The 20900-nt window shown below is 44.7% G+C and overlaps 1 protein-coding gene across 1 annotated transcript in view; it reads left to right on the plus strand.

The window, feature by feature from the left end:
• dpp6a (dipeptidyl-peptidase 6a) overlaps positions 1-19893 on the plus strand; it is a gene marked incomplete at both ends in the record, with an annotated part of 272276 nt that extends 252383 nt beyond the window's left edge. Inside the window, 13 exons of the mRNA XM_084326051.1 lie at positions 5000-5091; positions 5811-5858; positions 6027-6145; positions 8613-8660; positions 10452-10550; positions 11116-11185; positions 14188-14382; positions 14587-14641; positions 15911-16010; positions 18749-18807; positions 18902-18974; positions 19126-19199; positions 19741-19893. Of these exons, the coding sequence (XP_084182177.1) occupies positions 5000-5091; positions 5811-5858; positions 6027-6145; positions 8613-8660; positions 10452-10550; positions 11116-11185; positions 14188-14382; positions 14587-14641; positions 15911-16010; positions 18749-18807; positions 18902-18974; positions 19126-19199; positions 19741-19893 (1185 nt within the window). The remainder of the gene's footprint in view (positions 1-4999; positions 5092-5810; positions 5859-6026; positions 6146-8612; positions 8661-10451; positions 10551-11115; positions 11186-14187; positions 14383-14586; positions 14642-15910; positions 16011-18748; positions 18808-18901; positions 18975-19125; positions 19200-19740) is intronic.
• Positions 19894-20900: the final 1007 nt, after the last annotated feature.

Here is a 20900-nt window from a genome sequence, read left to right on the forward strand (position 1 = left end):
ACGGCCGTGTACTCACAACTAAGGTAACTAACCTATGAAGCTATGCTTGGTGACAAGTGAGTAAAAGAATGTTCTTTCTCAGACTGTAATGACAATGAACAGTGTGTTCACACATTAACAGGTTTTCCTGTTTTAACTGGCCGTATTGAGGGTAAAATAGGAGGATTGTGTTTCCCCCCCGGTTCCCTGGGGACTTTTTCATCCTCCTATCAGACATGTTGTGCATTAATTGTGTCTTTTGTGTGGTAGGGATACGATGTAACTCTTAGCTTGATTGCTGAGGTTGTGCTAAATCTGCTGGAGAAACTTATTTCCTAAAGGGAAATTGGTTTGGTTGCTGTCATGTGTGCTTAGCAAGGCCTGTGGTCGATACTAATCAAGAATGATGTATTCTCTCATTGTGAAAAAAACGGCGTTCCTCTGTTGAGTGTTTTTGCCATTTTTTGTAGGTGATGATGGGTTGTGTGTGTCATGTGACCTACAACTGGGTTGTACTGGCCACAGAAGCACATGTGTATGTTGGACCGGGGTTCTTAGAGCCCTCTCTATTCTGTGTTTTTCCTTAGTAAAAATCAGATAGCAGGTTAGCTCATGCGCTGTGTGGAGCTGTGAAACGCTTCATAGAGCTGACTATGACTGTGTCATATTCTCTTTTTGTCGTTACATCGTATCATGGGTGTGGGGTCGTAAAGGGGTGAACTGGTAACCTTTCCTCTCCCCATTGTTCTGTCGGTCAGGGGTACACCCCCTGTCCTTCAAGGTTCCCGTCACGTGGCGGTTCGGCACGTTACGGGGGGGGGGGGGGGGGGGGGGAGGGAGTTCCTGGTCCCACGGCTTGGTATATTGGGCGTGTGCACCGCAGGAATTCCCCCGCCATAGAGTACGTCACCGTGCGCGTCTCTGTTGGTAGGACTTCCGTGTGCTGTTCAGGTCCATGTGATGGATCTGTTTTCAGGGGGGGTGGTCAGGGCTCCTCCTCACCAAGCGCCTATTCAGGCCTTCTGTGAGTTCGGACTCCTTCTTCCATGTGAGGAAGCCTCCATCAGAGTACAGAGCCTTCCTCCTCAGATTGTCAAAGTGAGTGGACCCTCTAGAAGGGTCCTTTTCTATTGTATGTATATTCGATTCAATTCGTTTATTGAGTGTGTATGGGTTCAGTGCCTCTTCCCCGGAGGCCCTAAAACCAGTTTTTTTACATGGCTCAAGGTGCAATATATTCTTTTCAATCTGTACAGCTCGCGTGGGAAGTCTCTCTGGGGATCCCCGTCTCTTTCCTATGGGAGGGTGGTGGGATGTAAAAATGTGAAAAATTTTTACCCCGGCTGTGTAGACTGGGATACATACTGTTGATGCTTCCTTCTTTCTATTCCAGAAGTGTTGGAGTTAGGGAGTGTCACACCCCTCTTGTCGTTCCCCTGGGCGCCTTGGGGATTCAATGACAGGTCTAAATAGCCTGTTCATTGATGGGGGTGTGTCCCGACGCACGTATAGTGCTAGCTCGCTGTAAACAGGCGATTGACTGGCACGCCTTGGTTGCTTGTGGTTGAAACAGCGTTTTTATAAAGCAACTGAGATGGGGGTTTTTCCTCTTCCGACGACCACATCCCATGACCTGGGTGGGTTGTCGACGGATTCTCGTTCATGTCTGGGGGATGATGACGGGATGGATCTGAACATATGTGGTGGGGTCTCACGCCCTTGGGGTGGGCCACCAGGCGCGGTTCGTCCGAACGTCTGGGTGGCGCCTTCTTTTCATGTTAAGATCAACACGCATATCTGCCCTTCTCCTGGAGTAGGCATGTCGGCGTGGTTAGGGCACGGGACTGGTTCTGGTCACGCTGGTCCAGATCAGTTGAACCCGTTGTCCGCCGGGGATGCAGATCTGCTGTTCTGGTACCCTGAGGGACTTGGGCTTTTTTCAGGGGGAAAAATGCCAGGTCGGTCTGGGTGTCACAGGGTTAAGCGCTATGGAGACCCTGGTTGGGTATGTTTTTACTCAGCACTGTCGTCATGGCTTACAGCCATGCCATTCTGTACGCGCTCGATCTCGTCGGATCTCGGCCGCTACACAGGTTGGTCCTGGTTAGTACTTGGTTGGGAGACCGCCGGGGAATACCAGGTACGGTGTGCTTAGGGGCTGGTTCTCCATTATTTTTCGCTCCTCTCTCACGCATGGCGAAGAGGGGCCTGTGGGGGTGGTTTTTTGACCTCCTCTGGTGACCCTGTGCTTCCCGTACCGCCAGGCCCGGTCCGAAGTGATGTTTGCGACCCGTAGGCCTGGGTTAACCCTTTTTGGAAACTGAAACACTTGTACTGCGGTATAGCCGGTGTATACCCGCAGGTGTGTTTTGGAGTTTTTTCTTGAGGGGTTATAGGAACAACCACCGCATTGGGTAACACCGAGGTGGTTGATTCCCTGGTGTGTTGGAGCAGTGTCAACTCCCGGGTTCACCGTTTGAGGGTGCCCCTGCACGTTCATGACGTCTGCCAATCGTGTCAGCCTTCTCTGCCTCGACCCCTCTGGGTGGGGGTTTTTAAATGGAGGCTTGGTCGTGCAACACCGCCAGCTTACGCTCCTTCCGCCGGGGCAGCTGTGTTCAGCTGTCCCCTCTGGCGCCTGTCTCGTCCGCAGTCTCCAGGCTAGGGTTAACAGCCTGTTGCCTGGTTTTTCCCCGGTGCGCTGCCTGCTTCCGTTGGTTAACCTTTTTTGTGTGCTTACGGCCATGCTGACTGCCTGTTCTGCAGGGTCAGTGTGCCAGGCGGTGTACTATTGGGGGGACAGGGCCCGCTCGGCTTACGGCCATACCAACCTGAACACGCCCGATCTCGTCCGATCTCGGAAGCTAAGCAGGTTCTGGCCTGGTTAGTACTTGGATGGGATTCCGCCTGGGAATACCAGGTGCAGTAACTGAGGGGCCTTTGTCCGAATACGCTGGCGATGTGGGGGGCGGGGCACTGCGTGCCCACCTGGTGGGGTCTTGATGCTGGCATCATGGACTTCTCCGGGCCCCCATTCTAGGGAGTCCAGTCCTTTTGGTGGGTCTGGGTCTTCCTTCGTGCTCCGCTGCTACGGCCTTGCCACGGGGTTGGGTTTGCCCTTGACCCCGTGATTCTGGGGGCAGTAACGAGGTTGTTCCTCCGTTCGTTCCCGGGTGGCATGCGGGTTGTGCGTGTGTGTAGTCGTGGGGTCAAGCCACGGTCTGCTCACCCTGTGCGTTGAGTTGCTTGAGTGCCTCTTCGCACGGTCGGGTCCGTCGCCCTCCCGTGAAGCCCCTAATAGCCCTCCCTGTTCTGATGGTTTGTGGGGGGCTGTCAGCGGGGTGTATTTGTCGGCCGTTGGCTCTCGCTCGGCCTCCCTTGTGCAGAGAGCGATGCCGAGCGAGAGCGATACGATACAGAACGTTAGGTTATGACTATAACCAAGTTCTGTTAGTATAGCGACGCTCGGCATCCGACGCCGCTGCAGCCTTTGACCTCGCCTTGTGGCGAAAGCTTGGGAAGGAGGAGAGTGGGTGGCCCCACCCCTGCTTATATGGGTAAGCTGATAGGGGTGTGGTCAGACGAATATTGGGATTAAAGGTACATTGTGGTCTTTATTCAGTGCGCGTGCACGTATGCGAGATAGTGCAGAGAGCGATGCCGAGCGTCGCTATACTAACAGAACTTGGTTATAGTCATAACCTAACGTTAGTCCTTGTATCAAGAGTCAATCAACTAGACTAGAGCAATGGTTACCAAAGGAGTTTTGACCAAGGCACCCCTGAAAATATAATAAACTTCAAAAAAGAAATAAATAAATACATGTTTTTCATTATATATATATATATATATATATATATATATATCAGAGCTTAAGCTATTAACAACACACCATACTTTTGTCCGTAGCATACCTGTATTTAAAAACTGATAATTTAGCAGAGTTTAAAACACAGATTTTAAAATAATAACTTGCACCTGCTTCTGAGGGAGAGAGAGAGAGACAGAGGTTGTGAAACAGAACTTGTGCGATGTGCTCTCTCTCCCTCTCTACGCACGTTGACAGCGTTCTTAGAGGGGGAGAGACATTCATTTCCAGAAGGCAAAAGCTATTACAAACTCAGTTCATCGCGTGTGCGCTGACACAGCACTAAAACGCAGTGTGGAGATATGTGCACTGTGCGGCCCATTTGTAGATAATTAGAGTTCATCTTGGGCTTTAGCAGCCAAACTAGCAGCTGATGCTGTGGAGAGAGAGCGTAATGGATCCCGGAGCTCGTCGTAGGGGGGGGGGGGGGGGGGGGGTATTTTAGAACAAATGAGACTCGAGCGGGAAACACTATTGGCGAAAGTTGAGAAATCTTCGGAGCGGTACATTTGCATTAATTTGCAAGTATATTGCATTCGATATGCCATTTTAAAATATGAACAAGTATATGTATTTAATCAGCTTACAAATTCATTTTGACATATAATTAAGTCACATTTTTACAAGCTGTGTGGTACAATTTATTACGTAGAATAAGAATGTGATATGAGCAGATTGGACAGTTATCACGGCAAACCAGAGTGGGAACCACTGAACTAGAGAATGAAAACATGTCTCCGTTGCTACTTCTAATTTTAAAGACACGCTGCATTCAATATACTGTATGTCTCTCTCTGTGTCCCTACCCTCAGCACAGACACACTGCAGACCATATACTGTATGTCTCTCTGTGTCCCTACCCTCAGCACAGACACACTGCAGACCATATACTGTATGTCTCTCTGTGTCCCTACCCTCAGCACAGACACACTGCAGACCATATACTCACTGTATGTCTCTCTGTGTCCCTACCCTCAGCACAGACACACTGCAGACCATATACTGTATGTCTCTCTGTGTCCCTACCCTCAGCACAGACACACTGCAGACCATATACTCACTGTATGTCTCTCTGTGTCCCTACCCTCAGCACAGACACACTGCAGACCATATACTCACTGTATGTCTCTCTGTGTCCCTTACCTTCCACAGCCTAACACCAGCACAGACACGCTGCAGTCAATTACATCAGGGGACTGGGATGTCACCCAAGTCCTGGCGTACAGCGAGGACAGTCAACTGATGTGAGATGCAACGCACACCACAATGCAGTCGTACACACACACACACACACACACACACACACACACACACACACACACACACACACACACACACACGCACGCCCCCCTCACCTTCAAATTCTCTTCAGCTATTTTCCCAAAAACCTCACTGGAGGAAGGACAAGTTGGCCTACTTCCGTTCTAAAAGCAGCCAGCAGCACCTCTCTGTCTCCATAATTCATTTGTGAAGCATCCGTTCTCGTGAGAGGACCGTGCATGGAGAGCTTATCTCTCCCGTGAGTGAGCTGCACAAAACACAAACTCGGCTTCATTTGGCTTCACCTCATATGCGCCTCATACTTCAGGTCAGGACATAACACACACTATGTACTGTGCAACTAGGCCCGGGAGATATATCTGTGTTGTTGTTTATAGTTTTTTTTGGTCTACATTAATAATAAAAAAGCAAATGTTGAGTGAACGTCAGCTGAAAATTACATTGAAACAGTTTGATACTGTAGTATCACATTACCATGCAGTCAAATACGATGACCACAAACTGGATTATTGAACATGTGATTTTATGTGTGAGCAGATTATTGTAACATTGAAGAAAATCCTTCTCATTATCATGATATATATATATATATAAACCCACCCATATCGCTCAGCCCTATAGGTGACCATGCATAACAGTAGATATTATTTGTTAGGTCTAAAGTGTTTTATTGGTGTTCTAGATACTTCTTGAGCACTGAGGACGACCCGAAGCGAAGGCATCTGTACAGGTAACTTAATGGACACTGGGAGTTAATTTTTTTTTTTGCATATGTTTTGGAGGTGGATGTGTGATTTTCTCAAGTGGATGAAGTGCCCTCTCCTCTCCCCCCCTCTCTCTCTCTCCCTCTCTCTCTCTCTCTCTCTCTCTCTCTCTCTCTCTCTCTCTCTCTCCACAGTGCGGATACGGTTGGCCAGTTCAACCGCCGGTGTTTGTCATGCGACTTCACGGACGACTGCAGCTACGTCAGCGGCTTCTTCAGTCTGAACATGAGTTACTTCCTGCTCAACTGCAAAGGTGTAACAACACTTTGGTTTCTTTAGCATCTCTCCTCTTCAACAATCACTCCCTGTTTCTCCCTCTTTGCCCTATAGCTCTCTCTCTCTTCTCTCTCACTCTCCCCTTCCCCAACGTTATTCAATTCAACTTCTTTTCTTTTTTTTTCAATTGTGCATGTATACAGACAGGTACACCGTATATAGTCTTGAGTGAGTAAGGGTTCTGTCATTTCATGTTCCGGTTCCCATTCCTCAGACCTCACTAGGAAATAGGGAATCTAAAATGGGCCTGACCCCTCTGAACCCGAAGTAGCCACAAAGGAAATGCACACACCAACCGCTAGCCAGGCCGCTCCAGTGCCTGTGCCTCCGTAGTCTGTACGCATTTAATCCTGTTCTCCCATACTGTCTGCCCGTGTACATTTGATTTGAAAGAGAGTCTGATATCATTACCGCTCAGCGATGGAGAGAAAAGAGGAGAGAGAAAGTATCGCACCTGCCATGTTCTCCGCGTTCCCAATTTGCTAAGTGCATCGATGGTTCCTCCTCCGAGCGGCTCCTCTAGCGGTGGTGGTGGTGGGGGGGGGGGGTGGGGGGGGGTCTGTATGAGCAGAGGGACTCTGTTGTAGGCTTGTAGGTACAGTATGACCAGAGGGACTCTGTTGTAGGCTTGTAGGTACAGTATGACCAGAGGGTCTCTGTTGTAGGCTTGTAGGTACAGTATGACCAGAGGGACTCTGTTGTAGGCTTGTAGGTACAGTATGACCAGAGGGACTCTGTTGTAGGCTTGTAGGTACAGTATGACCAGAGGGACTCTGTTGTAGGCTTGTAGGTACAGTATGACCAGAGGGACTCTGTTGTAGGCTTGTAGGTACAGTATGACCAGAGGGACCCTGTTGTAGGCTTGTAGGTACAGTATGACCAGAGGGACCCTGTTGTAGGCTTGTAGGTACAGTATGACCAGAGGGACCCTGTTGTAGGCTTGTAGGTACAGTATGACCAGAGGGACCCTGTTGTAGGCTTGTAGGTACAGTATGACCAGAGGGACCCTGTTGTAGGCTTGTAGGTACAGTATGAGCAGAGGGACTCTGTTGTAGGCTTGTAGGTACAGTATGACCAGAGGGACTCTGTTGTAGGCTTGTAGGTACAGTATGAGCAGAGGGACCCTGTTGTAGGCTTGTAGGTACAGTATGACCAGAGGGACTCTGTTGTAGGCTTGTAGGTACAGTATGAGCAGAGGGACTCTGTTGTAGGCTTGTAGGTACAGTATGAGCAGAGGGACCCTGTTGTAGGCTTGTAGGTACAGTATGAGCAGAGGGACCCTGTTGTAGGCTTGTAGGTACAGTATGACCAGAGGGACTCTGTTGTAGGCTTGTAGGTACAGTATGACCAGAGGGACCCTGTTGTAGGCTTGTAGGTACAGTATGACCAGAGGGACTCTGTTGTAGGCTTGTAGGTACAGTATGAGCAGAGGGACTCTGTTGTAGGCTTGTAGGTACAGTATGAGCAGAGGGACTCTGTTGTAGGCTTGTAGGTACAGTATGACCAGAGGGACCCTGTTGTAGGCTTGTAGGTACAGTATGACCAGAGGGACCCTGTTGTAGGCTTGTAGGTACAGTATGAGCAGAGGGACTCTGTTGTAGGCTTGTAGGTACAGTATGACCAGAGGGACTCTGTTGTAGGCTTGTAGGGTTGTAGGCTTGTAGGTACAGTATGAGCAGAGGGACCCTGTTGTAGGCTTGTAGGTACAGTATGAGCAGAGGGACTCTGTTGTAGGCTTGTAGGTACAGTATGACCAGAGGGACTCTGTTGTATTTGTGGATGAGCTCAGGGAAAGCTATTGAGCTATCGCATTGCATTAATTGAATAACAGCATAGTTGATCTCGTTCTGTGACAGAGCACAGGCCCTGGCGTGTACATTTTGTTAATGAGTTAATGAATATTTCTTACAGTACATGCATTCAGACAATGACAGGCATTTTGAGAATTTGTATCATTGTGTGTGTGTGTGTGTGTGTGTGTGTGTGTGTGTGTGTGTGTGTGTGTGTGTGTGTGTGTGTGTGTGTGTGTGTGTGTGTGTGTGTGTGTGTGTGTGTGTGTGTGTGTGTGTGTGTGTGTGTGTGTGTGTGTGTGTGTGTGTTTGTGTGTGTGTGTGTGTGTGTTTATTTTTTATTATGACAGAAATGAAAGAAAGTGTATAGAAAGCTTGGGCCACAACCATCTACTTCTCTCTGATATCTTGTGAAATAACAGACATGTGTAGTTGAACTGTCTGACATTTTGTTAAAAAAAATTTGTTCTTAACCTAATGTAGCTAATGTATATGTGGACAGAGTTAGATTTTTGAACATGGTTGTTTAAGTAGGTAAAAAAAGACATGTAGTTTATTAGTCCATGGGATGTGAAAACTTTAAAGCCCAATATCTCATATATACACAGTAATACAAAGTCTGACCCTGTGTCAACCCGTCTTCTGTGTCTCCAGGCCCTAATGTCCCGTTCGTAGCTGTATACAACACGCAGGACAGAGAGAGTGAGTATTACCCGTTCCTTCAATTAGGATTAACTTTTTTATCATCGTATTGTGTTTTTATATGCCATTAAAAAAAATTACATTCAATGAATCACCAATGTTTATAGGCCTACACATAAAAAATTCCAAATAAATCCATGTTGTGACCTCATGAAATAAGGACATGTTAAGAGGGACCTGTGCCCTCAGTCATCTGTATACAAGCCAAGTCCAGGTTTTTGACAGTAATAACATTACTCAGCTGAATGCATGTCCTCATGAAATTATGACCTGCCCGCTAGCAATGTAAGCACACTCTAATTTCATTACTTGTGTGTGTGTGTGCGCACGTGCATGCGCACACGCTAGTCCGTTTGTGTGGGCGAAATCCAATTCCTCTCAATATCTCTACTAGACAACTGTGCTAGCTAGCAGACAGGCCCGCTGCTACTTCGATGATGCTCTGTTAGCAGGAACTCTGGCTTTCTCGCTCCTCTTGGAGACGTTGTGTTGAAATTGCAGTCTGCTTTGACACCACACACACAAAGAAGCAGACAAAGTCAAACAAAATGGGCACCGACGCACACTATAGACACTCACTCACCCGAGTTGTCCTTCTTTCATTCCCAATTCAATCAATTCGGGAGAAGTGTGTTTTCTTACCATTTCAAATATTGAATGAGAATGAAGGTCAATCATTGGCCAATGTATTGCGGTTTCTGTTTACATTTTGAATCGACCAAATTGAATGAATCGAGTGAATTGAGACCAACCCTGTGTCACACAAACACACATACATACTTTTCTTTTGTGTTCTAGCTCAATTTCAGCCTTAGTAGCTCTAGCCCCTTTTGTCAACCTTTCCTTTCAGAAGTTTTCATTGATATTTCAGTGTCCAAGGCCTTAAGTCTTCATCCAAACACGCAATGTTTGTTCCAATTCACCATGACCCCTGTGGTCACAGCAAGCAGGGGGTGGCGTGTTCAATAGACATGTTTGCTGTTTACAACCATACCAAAGAAGTACAATGGGGCTCTATGGAGAAACCATGGCACTCCCCTGACTAAAAGTTGTTTAAAAAGAAAACGGCTGGATGTCATGGATGTGAGTCTTTCACCTTTTACATATCTAGCTTTGGCATGGATTGATTGTTTAGATCTCTAGCATGGCTAACAAATGCAAGTATAGTGTAGTCTGCCCCGTTGTTCTGACCAGGATTACGTGAGCCACAATCCTTCCGTTTGTCTCTCTGCTTTGGACATGTGAAAAGTTATCCAATGGAGTTCTTTGACCACTAGTTGATGAAAGTGGCACTGTAGAGCACAGTAGGAGGAAAAGGAGTCCCTGGGAATTGGGTAGCTATCGTGTGTTCTTCCAGTGTGTGCGCGAGGACACACACAAGAGTGCACTGGAGACATCTAAGCACAACCCTTCAAATTGATTGGCCTAGAATTATGATCTCCCTCAAAATCTAACAAGCTAACTACCTGTCAATCAAAGGAGGTCGGACTCCTCACAACTTTGTCAAACCGAAAGAGAAACTTAACACGGATGTGATGTAGACATTTGCAAGCGCTAAGAAAATGCACTTTGCTATGTGGTTATATGACATAGGGAATGTATTCAGCTTGTAGATTATAGAAAAAGCAATAGACAACTATTGTCTGTTTTAGGTGGAAAGTTTAATGAGCGAAGTGGAAATGCGAGTTGTTTACAAGAAAATCTCTGTTGGGTATACAGTAGGTACCATCATTGAAACACTAATGATGAAGATGAAGTGTTTGATGATGTTTATGTCTGCTGTGGTTGCAGAGGTGTATGACCTGGAGACCAATGAGATCCTGAGGCTGACGCTGGACTCCATGCAGATGCCTGTGGTGGAGTACAAGGAGATCACCATAGAAGATTATAGTATGTGTACATCTTAATTATCCCGGTGACAAGATATATAGTTTGGAAATGCATCATTTGTGTTGTCATTACACATTTCTTAAAAAAAAAAGACTAATGTATCGTATCATTTGCAAGTGAATGAGGGTTAAACCTGGATGTTAAAGGAACACGCCAACATTATGGGAAATGTGCTTACCGTCTTCTCCAGAATCACACAAGAAGATGGATACAAATGTCCTCTCTGTGCGTTCAGTAGAAGGATATCCGGCTGCAAGCTACTGTAGCCTAACTTGGCACAATTGAATGGAAGGGATATGGATCAGATGGCCTAGCCGTTGGCAAAAACACCTCCTCCCGGAGTTTTAAGCTAGGCTGGTGGTTTGTCCATTAATTTGTGCTAAGCTAGGCCATCTTGCAGCCGAATAGCTTTCTACTGAACACACAGAGAGGACAATGGTATCTATCTGATTGCGGAGAAGACGGTAATCACATTTCCCATAATGTTGGCATGTTCCTAATGTTTCTTTTCTGTTTTCCTTTTGTTTGTGAATAACAATTGTTCCAACACTCTGTTGTGTTACAGCTCTGACGATGAAGCTTCTCAAACCTGCGAGCTTCGTGGACACAGCACACTACCCAGTCCTCCTCCTTGTGTGAGTGCGACCGTCTGCTTCCTCGCACACATTCGTTAGGAGGGCAACCAGCGTTGTAGTGCTATTTCTGGACGTGGGGGGAGCGCGCCTTCTGTCTGACTATGGTTATAGTCAGTGCCTACATTTGGTTTATCATTTCGAAAATACAAAGTACAGGAGTGCCCCTCCCCCCATATCCATATATCCCTGGATGCAACGATACCAATACTGGTGTCAGATATCAGGCAGACACCAGGCTAAAACAAGGCATTAGTATCAGGAGAATTTCGTCGATGCTAAAATACCAGACACCATGTGAAGGATGTCAGAAATCAAAGCAAAAAAAATATATATATATATAAATATATATCTGCATTTTGTCCCGAAAGAAAAGTTGATTATTATACCATTCATTTTTGTCCGATGACCCCAAACAAAATGGTCTAAATTCTGTACTGTTGTGTTTAGTAAAAGCAACAGAATTGAATCGGCACTGTTTTATTTGTTGTAAGTTAGAATTATCTTAAGTTTAGGGCTCGGTATCGGCCGTGTAAGAAGTGGTATCGGTGCGCCCCCGTAACCTTTCTCTACACGTTCTGTGTCCGTCGGCGCTGTTGACTCCAGGGCCACGTTCTCACTTCACTCTGAGCCACATAAGGACACACTAGTTGCTCATCAGGGGAGATAATCACATATGGAGGCAGAGCTTTTAATTAGGCCTATTAATCTGAGGCAGTTTTGTCCTCCACTCCCGCGGCATAATTACACTGCAAATGAGACCGTTTCCACCCACCTCTCTCCACCCTGTACTTCATCAGCTCCTCTCACTCTCTCAGCCCTTTCTCTCCAGCATAAAACCACCGGGGAGAAGTGTTGTCTAGTCTAGTCTGCTGGTTCTCAATGGTTCAGGGGCTTCCCCAGAGAAACGGGGAACAGTTTAGTTTCACTATTATTTCATTGAGAATTGTCAGAAGGTGGTCCGCGGCCTGATGTGTATCAATTTGGGGGTCCTTGACACCAAAAAAGTTTAGTCCATTCCACAGTTCCATAAGTCTCCACCTTTTTATTATTTCGAAAGATAGATCATATATGAATAATAGATATATGTTTAAAAATAGAAAATTATGAAGCGTCATTTTCAAGATGAACAGATCGTGGTATTGCCACACTTCTTCAAGTATAAACATATCAATAAAACATAAAAACACACTTGTAAAGACCCCGTCAAACACCTATGGTCTTCTTACATAGAGAAGAATATTACAATAACTATAACCTATAACCTGCTCCCCCTACCCCCCCCCCCCCCCCCCCACCCCCGAACTGAAATTAGGAGTTGGTTCGTTCTGCAAGATGAGACTAGAGGTTGCCACATCTTCTCTAATTATTTGAACTAGTTTCTCTCAAGGTGAAGTGTGTCCATCAACTCTGTGAGCCATGGCTTCATTGTTGGAGCCTCTTTCTTTTTACTAAATAATAGGATTTCCTTAACTCCTCTGATATCTGAGTCTATTTGAACATTCAGTATCTTTGACAAAAGAAGATATCAATCCAGGAATCTTGTATTTTATTTCATCAGGGCCTGTTGTTCTCTGCAAGTAAAAACATGTGTTGTGCAGTAAATGGCACAAATAAAATGCATGGCCTGTACCTAAAGGAGGTCTCCGGTATCCTGAAAACGAATTACGAAGACATATCTGAGCACAATTTGAGTGTTCCACCATTATTCATGTATTAGCAAGATTAACAAACAAAATATTGCTCATACTTGATCACAATCATGCAACAGCTGTGACTTATCAATACTGTTTATTGGTCGCTGAGCAATGTAGGTAAACAGGAAACCCTATTCTGGGTGGTCTTTGTGTGTCATGGAAATGGAAAGAGTGAGCACTTATTATGTATCTTGTTAATTACCAAACAAGATACCATTTGAGTGCTATCTTCTACAATATGTACCAGGGCATACAGTGAGATGCGGGTGGCCATGCCCGCTTTGATTGTGCAAGAATACAATAGTAAATAAAATAAGTAGAAGATAATAAAATAGACATAAAATAGACATGTTAAAAGTCCTGAGATAAATGCAATACAATGTTAGCTACGAATTAAAGGCACTGGGTCCTATGTACCCTACTATACAATAAATATACTGTTTTACTCTATGTCCCTATGCTATACTTGTTATTACTAACTATACTATACAAGAACCACAACAGTTCAGTCACCTTTTCCCCCCCCCTTCCTTTAAAGTGTCCTTTTCTTATGTGTTTAAAGTGACCTGTGGTGTGTTTGTGTGTGAGCGAGTGCAGAATGTGTGTTGTGTGTGTGTGTGTGTGTTCATGTGTGCCTCTAATGGTGCGCTAGTTATGAAACCGCATCGGGTCTAACTGAGTAGATTAGAAACTACTCTCTCAAGATGTGTTATGTCTTTGATTGATTGTGTGTGTGTGTGTGTGTGTGTGTGTGTGTGTGTGTGTGTGTGTGTGTGTGTGTGTGTGTGTGTGTGTGTGTGTGTGTGTGTGTGTGTGTGTGTGTGTGTGTGTGTGTGTGTGTGTGTGTGTGTGTGTGTGTGTGTGCGTGCGTGCGTGCATAGTGCACTTTACATTCTTTCTACCACTACACTGTGAACTGAATGTGCAATACTTTTACAATGTCACTTATTTTTCTACTTTATTTTAGCATTAAACATTTTCTCAATATTTAAATTCTATTTTAAGTCTATATTTTGTGTGAAGGGGGGACTAGCAAGGGAAGATTTTCATTATACGTGTACCTGCCTGTCTGTTTAACTGTGCATATGACAAATATCTTGAACTTTGATTCATGAATCGCGTGTGTGTGTGTGTGTGTGTGTGTGTGTGTGTGTGTGTGTGTGTGTGTGTGTGTGTGTGTGTGTGTGTGTGTGTGTGTGTGTGTGTGTGTGTGTGTGTGTGTGTGTGTGTGTGTGTGTGTGTGTGTGTGTGTGTGTGTGTACGTGTGTACGTGTGTACGTGTGTGTGTACGTGTGTGTATACGTGTAGCGACGGCACCCCCGGTGGCCAGATGGTGTCGGAGCAGTTCCACATGGACTGGACCACGGTGATGGTGAGCAGCTACGGGGCCGTGGTGGTGCGCTTCGACGGGCACGGCAGCGGCTTCCAGGGCACCAACCTTCTGCACAGGATCCAGAAGAGGCTGGGCGTGTTGGAAGAGAGGGACCAGATGGAGGCACTCAGGTAGATGGGACACAATATGGTGATTCGTTTAACCTCTGTTTAAACCGCTTAGTCTCACTGAGGTCTTTCGCGAGGGAAACCGGGAAAAGGACCAACTGCAGTAACTTCATCCACCCTTTTGAGTTATAATCCCATTGTTGTTCAAGGATGTATAAACAATTGAAAGTGTTCTTACTAATATGAATCTGTTTTCATTCTTCCCAGTATTATCTCAAAAGAGCTCTTCGTTGATAAAAGCAGAATTGGAGCTTTTGGAAAGGTAAGAGGTTTTGTTTGGAAAGTTGGCTTTTGCTTTTTGTGCCACAGACACATGGAACACATCCTAAAGATTGATATTCTCATAACCTGATGTCATTATGATCACAACCCACAGTTGTATGTAATTGTGTTAGCTGATTATTTAATTATGTTTTGTCTTGTTATTTGAATCTTCGTATTTGTACTATCTCGACCAAATGAGGGTGAAGGTTTGGATGAATCAATTAATTATTTTGACAAATCCTGCGGAGTGAATTACGTGTTATGAACTGACCTCAGTGTGCTATGAACTGACCTCAGTGTGCTATGAACTGACCTCAGTGTGCTATGAACTGACCTCAGTGTGATATGAACTGACCTCAGTGTGATATGAACTGACCTCAGTGTGCTATGAACTGACCTCAGTGTGATATGAACTGACCTCAGTGTGTTATGAACTGACCTCAGTGTGCTATGAACTGACCTCAGTGTGATATGAACTGACCTCAGTGTGATATGAACTGACCTCAGTGTGCTATGAACTGACCTCAGTGTGCTATGAACTGACCTCAGTGTGATATGAACTGACCTCAGTGTGATATGAACTGACCTCAGTGTGCTATGAACTGACCTCAGTGTGTTGTGAACTGACCTCAGTGTGTTGTGAACTGACCTCAGTGTGATATGAACTGACCTCAGTGTGATATGAACTGACCTCAGTGTGATATGAACTGACCTCAGTGTGATATGAACTGACCTCAGTGTGCTATGACCTCAGTGTGATAAACTGACCTCAGTGTGATATGAACTGACCTCAGTGTGTTATGAACTGACCTCAGTGTGATATGAACTGACCTCAGTGTGCTATGACCTCAGTGTGATATGAACTGACCTCAGTGTGATATGAACTGACCTCAGTGTGATATGAACTGACCTCAGTGTGATATGAACTGACCTCAGTGTGATATGAACTGACCTCAGTGTGTTATGAACTGACCTCAGTGTGCTATGACCTCAGTGTGATATGAACTGACCTCAGTGTGCTATGACCTCAGTGTGATATGAACTGACCTCAGTGTGCTATGACCTCAGTGTGATATGAACTGACCTCAGTGTGATATGAACTGACCTCAGTGTGATATGAACTGACCTCAGTGTGATATGACCTCAGTGTGATATGAACTGACCTCAGTGTGACAGGAATAAGAGAAGCGGTAGCAGCTTAGCTTAAGTTGTGGTGATCTTTTAGCTAACGTCACGGTGGTATTGCTGCGTATCTGTTGCCTTTCAGGTGTATGGAGGATACGTTACCAGCCTTCTACTCAGCGCAGAGGAATCCCCTGTGAAATGTGGAGCCGTCCTCTCGCCCATCACTGACTTTGAGTTATATGGTAAATCGTGTGTGTGTGTGTGTGTGTGTGTGTGTGTGTGTGTGTGTGTGTGTGTGTGTGTGTGTGTGTGTGTGTGGCCTATGGATGAAGAAGTAATGCTCTCTCTACAAAGTAAAGACAGTGTTACAGTACACGAGAGGATGCTCTTGAGTGAGACAGGTGTGTGACGTTGACAGCGCAGACAGACAGCAACTCACTCCTTATACATGTCAGACAGATGCACACTGTTAACTACACCAGCATAAATATTGTGCCAATGGCATCAGCCTCATCTCCGGGGGGGATGTGGGGGGGGGAGAGAGAAAGAGAGAGAGAGAGAGAGAGAGAGAGAGAGAGAGAGAGAGAGAGAGAGAGAGAGAGAGAGAGAGAGAGAGAGAGAGAGAGAGAGAGAGAGAGAGAGAGAGAGAGAACACTGCAGAGTCAGGAAAGTGTAAATGGGAGCAGCATCAGGCGTCATGGTGTGACTGGTTTTCTCATTTATTAGCTCTTGCTTTGCCAGAGGGGTGAAATACAGTATGGCACTCTATCTGACTTGGAATTGCCAATGAATATGATGTAGGGCTGTTGGGAATGAATTTCACTATTCAAATTTTAGGGAAAGAAAAAAAGCTTTCATTTGAATACTAAACCTCCAGTCTAAAGTAAAAAAATAAAAAATAATAATAATAAATACATTATTGATAACATTACTGAACTGAAAACGCATAACTGGTTCTTGTTCCTTTTTCATGGTTTTGGAAAAATGTGCCTGTAATACAAGCCAATAAATGGGTGTTACACAGCACAATGCCTGACAGGCATTTCCACAATGCATGACCACCCGCATTTCACTGTATGCTTGTATGCCGTGACAAATAAAACTCTTGACTTGCCTTGACAGTAGTTTCCTATTGGTACTGTATAATACCATACCATACCGTACCATAATGGCAAATACATGACAATGAATGTGCTAATTGTAAGCATTTTATGCCCACTTTGATGTGGTAATAATATGTATATTTTATTATTAATATTAAAATAAAGTCAACTACATAGATAGATACTCCTTGTCGGGTTTGAGTTAACACGTGCACTCCTATGCAGAGTTGGACGACGTTGGTTCCACTGTCAAACATCTCTGCCCAAAGAGGAAGTAAACTAACCAATGCTACTTATTCTCATATTATTAACATTATTGAATAAAAATAATCGTATATTAATTGCCCCCCCTATCCTTTTTTGCCTACTTTACAAATAAGATCTGGAAATTTGTAAAAAAAAAAAAATAAAAAAAATTCAATTATTTCATTTCATTTCATCTGTGCAGCCATGTTTATTCACTGTGGAAACGATGATGAACACAGCCATATAGATATGGTTTCCTTGCGCAGAAAAGATTTACGTTTACTTTTCTGATAACTATATCACTGCTTAACTCGTGAATATGACAGTATTTGGTTATTTGTGATACTATATGTACACATACAATACAAAGTCACAGCATTTTCGTTCAAACTAATTTGGTCAGAGTTTGTTACAGTAATAAGCCACTTTGGGCAGAGCTATTTCGCAGGCTGTGTGACAGCTATAGAGGCTGCTCTGTGTAGGAGTGTGCTAACAAGCTGTTCAGAATTATTTCCATCAATGACAGTCGAACACCCGTTGGACCAGTAATATTTTTACTCATGGGTGTGGACTAATTAATAAAGAGTTTTTAAATTAGCATGTGCTTCTCACACAATAAACAGAGGGGAAGAAAGAGGTGCTGGAAAGAATGATTTGCACACAAAAAACTAAAAACTTAAAGGTTTCAAGTTTCTTTAATAGTTGTACAGAATACTTTTATACAAAAGGTGCAGTAAGTGGTGTTTTCTTGTTAAAAATAAGTGTTAAATAGCACTACATTCTTACAGCCATCACTGATATAGAGTGTTTGGTCAGTAATAATAATGTATAATAACTGGACTATGGTAATAGTCTTTATTCGGCATGCAGGCAGACACACATGCGATGGGCGGCACACACACACAGGAACACACACACATGCAATTGAGTCTCTGCACTTGACCCATCCAGTCGTCCTTTTCCCCAAGGGCAGCCGGGAGCAGATAGGGGCGTCGGCGTGGGGCCACGCCCCGGGGACCAATCCAAGTGCTCCTGTCCGTCTTCGTCAGGGACGCGACAGCATTAGCAATCTGTTCTGCATGGGGGGGGGGGGGACCCTTGCGGGTCTCCCAGTCCCTCTGCTCTGCAGTAAACACAAAATACATTCCCTTCCCACTTTATCCAATCAGGAGAGAGAACCCTAGATATTTTTACTTATTTCAAGAAATCTTGCCAAGCCAGAGTTTCTGGCAGATTATTTAACTTGTTCCAAGCACGGATTTGCTTAAACATCTTTTGTATTTCCTAGTCAAACATTCATATATAAGTGATGGCTCTCAGAATGTAGAGCTATTATTTTAACATGTAGACCACTTATTTTAACAAAGAAAATACCACTTACAGCACCTTTAAAACATGTTCCACAGATTCAAGTCTTGTTGAAATACAGTAGTTGAAAAGTTACATAAGTCCCCCTTTAAAAAGCATAACCACTGAAGGAGCTCAAAAAGTTTATTTGATTATTCAGTATTTACCCTTGTAATGAATTGGTGTTTTCAACCTAGTTATTGGCTAAAAGTGGAATGAGGTTCATGTTTAAAATGTAGAGGAACGTCTGAAATATTAAATGTTTCTTTCTATTAAATATGCAGCCTCAGCCTTCTCCGAGAGGTACCTTGGACTCCCGAAACCCGATCCAAGGGCATATTCAGTAAGCTGTAATTATGTCTGAGTTGAAATCAAAGTGATCTATGTTGTTATCAATCTGATCTAATAATACCGTGTTCTTGTAATTAACTTCCTAGATGGCCAATTTAGCACACAGAGCATCCCAGTTCACGGATAAGAAGTTCCTCATCATTCATCCAACAGCCGACGGTATGGCGAGACTTCTTAAACCAAATATATATTTGACCCATCATGCAAATAACATCATTTATTGTGATGTCTTGACATGCATGGACATGTATATTGTAAATGTACTCCTAAATCACAAATAAATAAAATAAAATGTATTTCTTCCCCCCAGAAAAAGTCCATTTCCAGCATACAGCAAAATTCATTTCTCAGCTTATCCATGAAAGGGCAAACTATACTTTACAGGTGAGTGGTTGTGCCTCGACCCTAGAGCAATTACAAGTTTACTTCATATGCGCTTTGCTATCTCTTATTTTAGGCTCTCTGTTTTTCCAACCTCTGAGAGTTCAGTGGGCCCCGTGGGATCCAACACAAAGACCAGAGGAAGGATTACCCCCAACAATGCTTTCGTTCCACATAATGAGATTAGCAGACCCTCTTTATGAGGCCTGCATTAATACAGTGGCTAATCCCATTATGATATGAAGCACTGCAACCAAGACCTTTACTGTAGCTTATTACCGACTGCTAGATGGCTTACATGCAGGCAGGCATACATATACTGAACACGTTGTGTGAGAGCACACAGCCACACATTGTTGTTTGATGAAAACAGTGTATCTCCAAAAGGCTCAAACTTTTCAGTTCAGTTCAAAGAAAAACAACCACATTTTCAGATTGGTGTAGAAAAAAAAATAATAATAAATTACCCCAAACTGGAGATTGGATCAGCGCTATTCCCTGCGTGTGCATCCCAGCTTCACAAGGCTTGCCCGTGTGTCCTCAGATCTACCCGGACGAGGGCCACTTCATCTCCAGCGAGGCGACGCGGCAGCACCTCAGCCAGTCCCTGGTCAACTTCTTCGAGGAGTGCTTCAGGCTACCGGATAAAGTGTTCGAGGAGAGGATCGAGGAGGAGGAGATTGAAGATGAGGGCTAGCTGGCTGATCCTGGTGCCCAAGCCCTCCAGACCCCGCCCCCCCCCTCTCCCCTGTACCCAAGCACAACGCCACCCCCCGACCCCCCCTCCAGTTGTCCTCCCGTTTCAACTCCTTCCAGCGTTTTGGACTCTCCGAATCCCTTCCTCCGTCAGCATGCTGAACCTGAAACTGCCCAACTTTCCCTCAGTCATCTTCCTCCTCTTTCCTCAGTTCACGTCGCTACAGCACTGTGGTGAAACAACCAGGAGTGTTGACCTGATGTGATGTTTATTTTTGGCGGGGGGTTCAGTTTGAAAGGGTGGTTGTTTTAATACAGGAGGCGGTCTCCTGTTCTGGGGACGGACCAAATCCCTTGGAGAGAGAGAGCGGTCGACAGTACTCGCACAAACTCTCAGTCCGTGAAGAGAAGGGACACTTTACAGCACAAACTCTTTGAGGTTGTATATCGATACGCAAGACTCTTTGTGGGAATGTGGTGGAAGACACTGGCTGATTCCGGCCAGTATGTAAACAGGGGGGGGTTTGGGGATTTGTGTGGAGCAGGAAATGTTACTATTTTTAAAAGTGAAAAGGGACTTTTCATGTTGGACCGTGCTTGTGTCTAATTGTTCCTACAGTATGTAAAGTAGCACACAAAAATACATTCACTTGGCTATTACGGATATATATTTTTCTTTTCAGACGTCGGTACCATCATTGTAGCCTCAGCTTCAATGGTGTCGACAAAGAAAAAGGTTCCACTTAACAAAAAAATAAAAACGTCAGCAGAGTGAAAAGTAAATCACAGGTTTCTTATCGTCCTTGGTTCGCTTTCTGGGACTATTTTATTGTGACCAATCATGTTGCTTTGGTTTTAAGAACTGTCTTTCAGAAAATGGAAGCGTAAAGTTGTTTTAGTCACCGTGCCTTACTTTGGGAGCAAGATGTCCTTGTTAAAGACTCCCCATGAAAAACAATACGACATGGCTCATTTCAAGCGAATAGTCAGTCGACTGGTATGAAACAC

This window comes from Notolepis coatsorum (assembly GCF_963971535.1).
Source record: "Notolepis coatsorum genome assembly, chromosome: 12".
NCBI classification, from domain to species: domain Eukaryota; kingdom Metazoa; phylum Chordata; class Actinopteri; order Aulopiformes; family Paralepididae; genus Notolepis; species Notolepis coatsorum.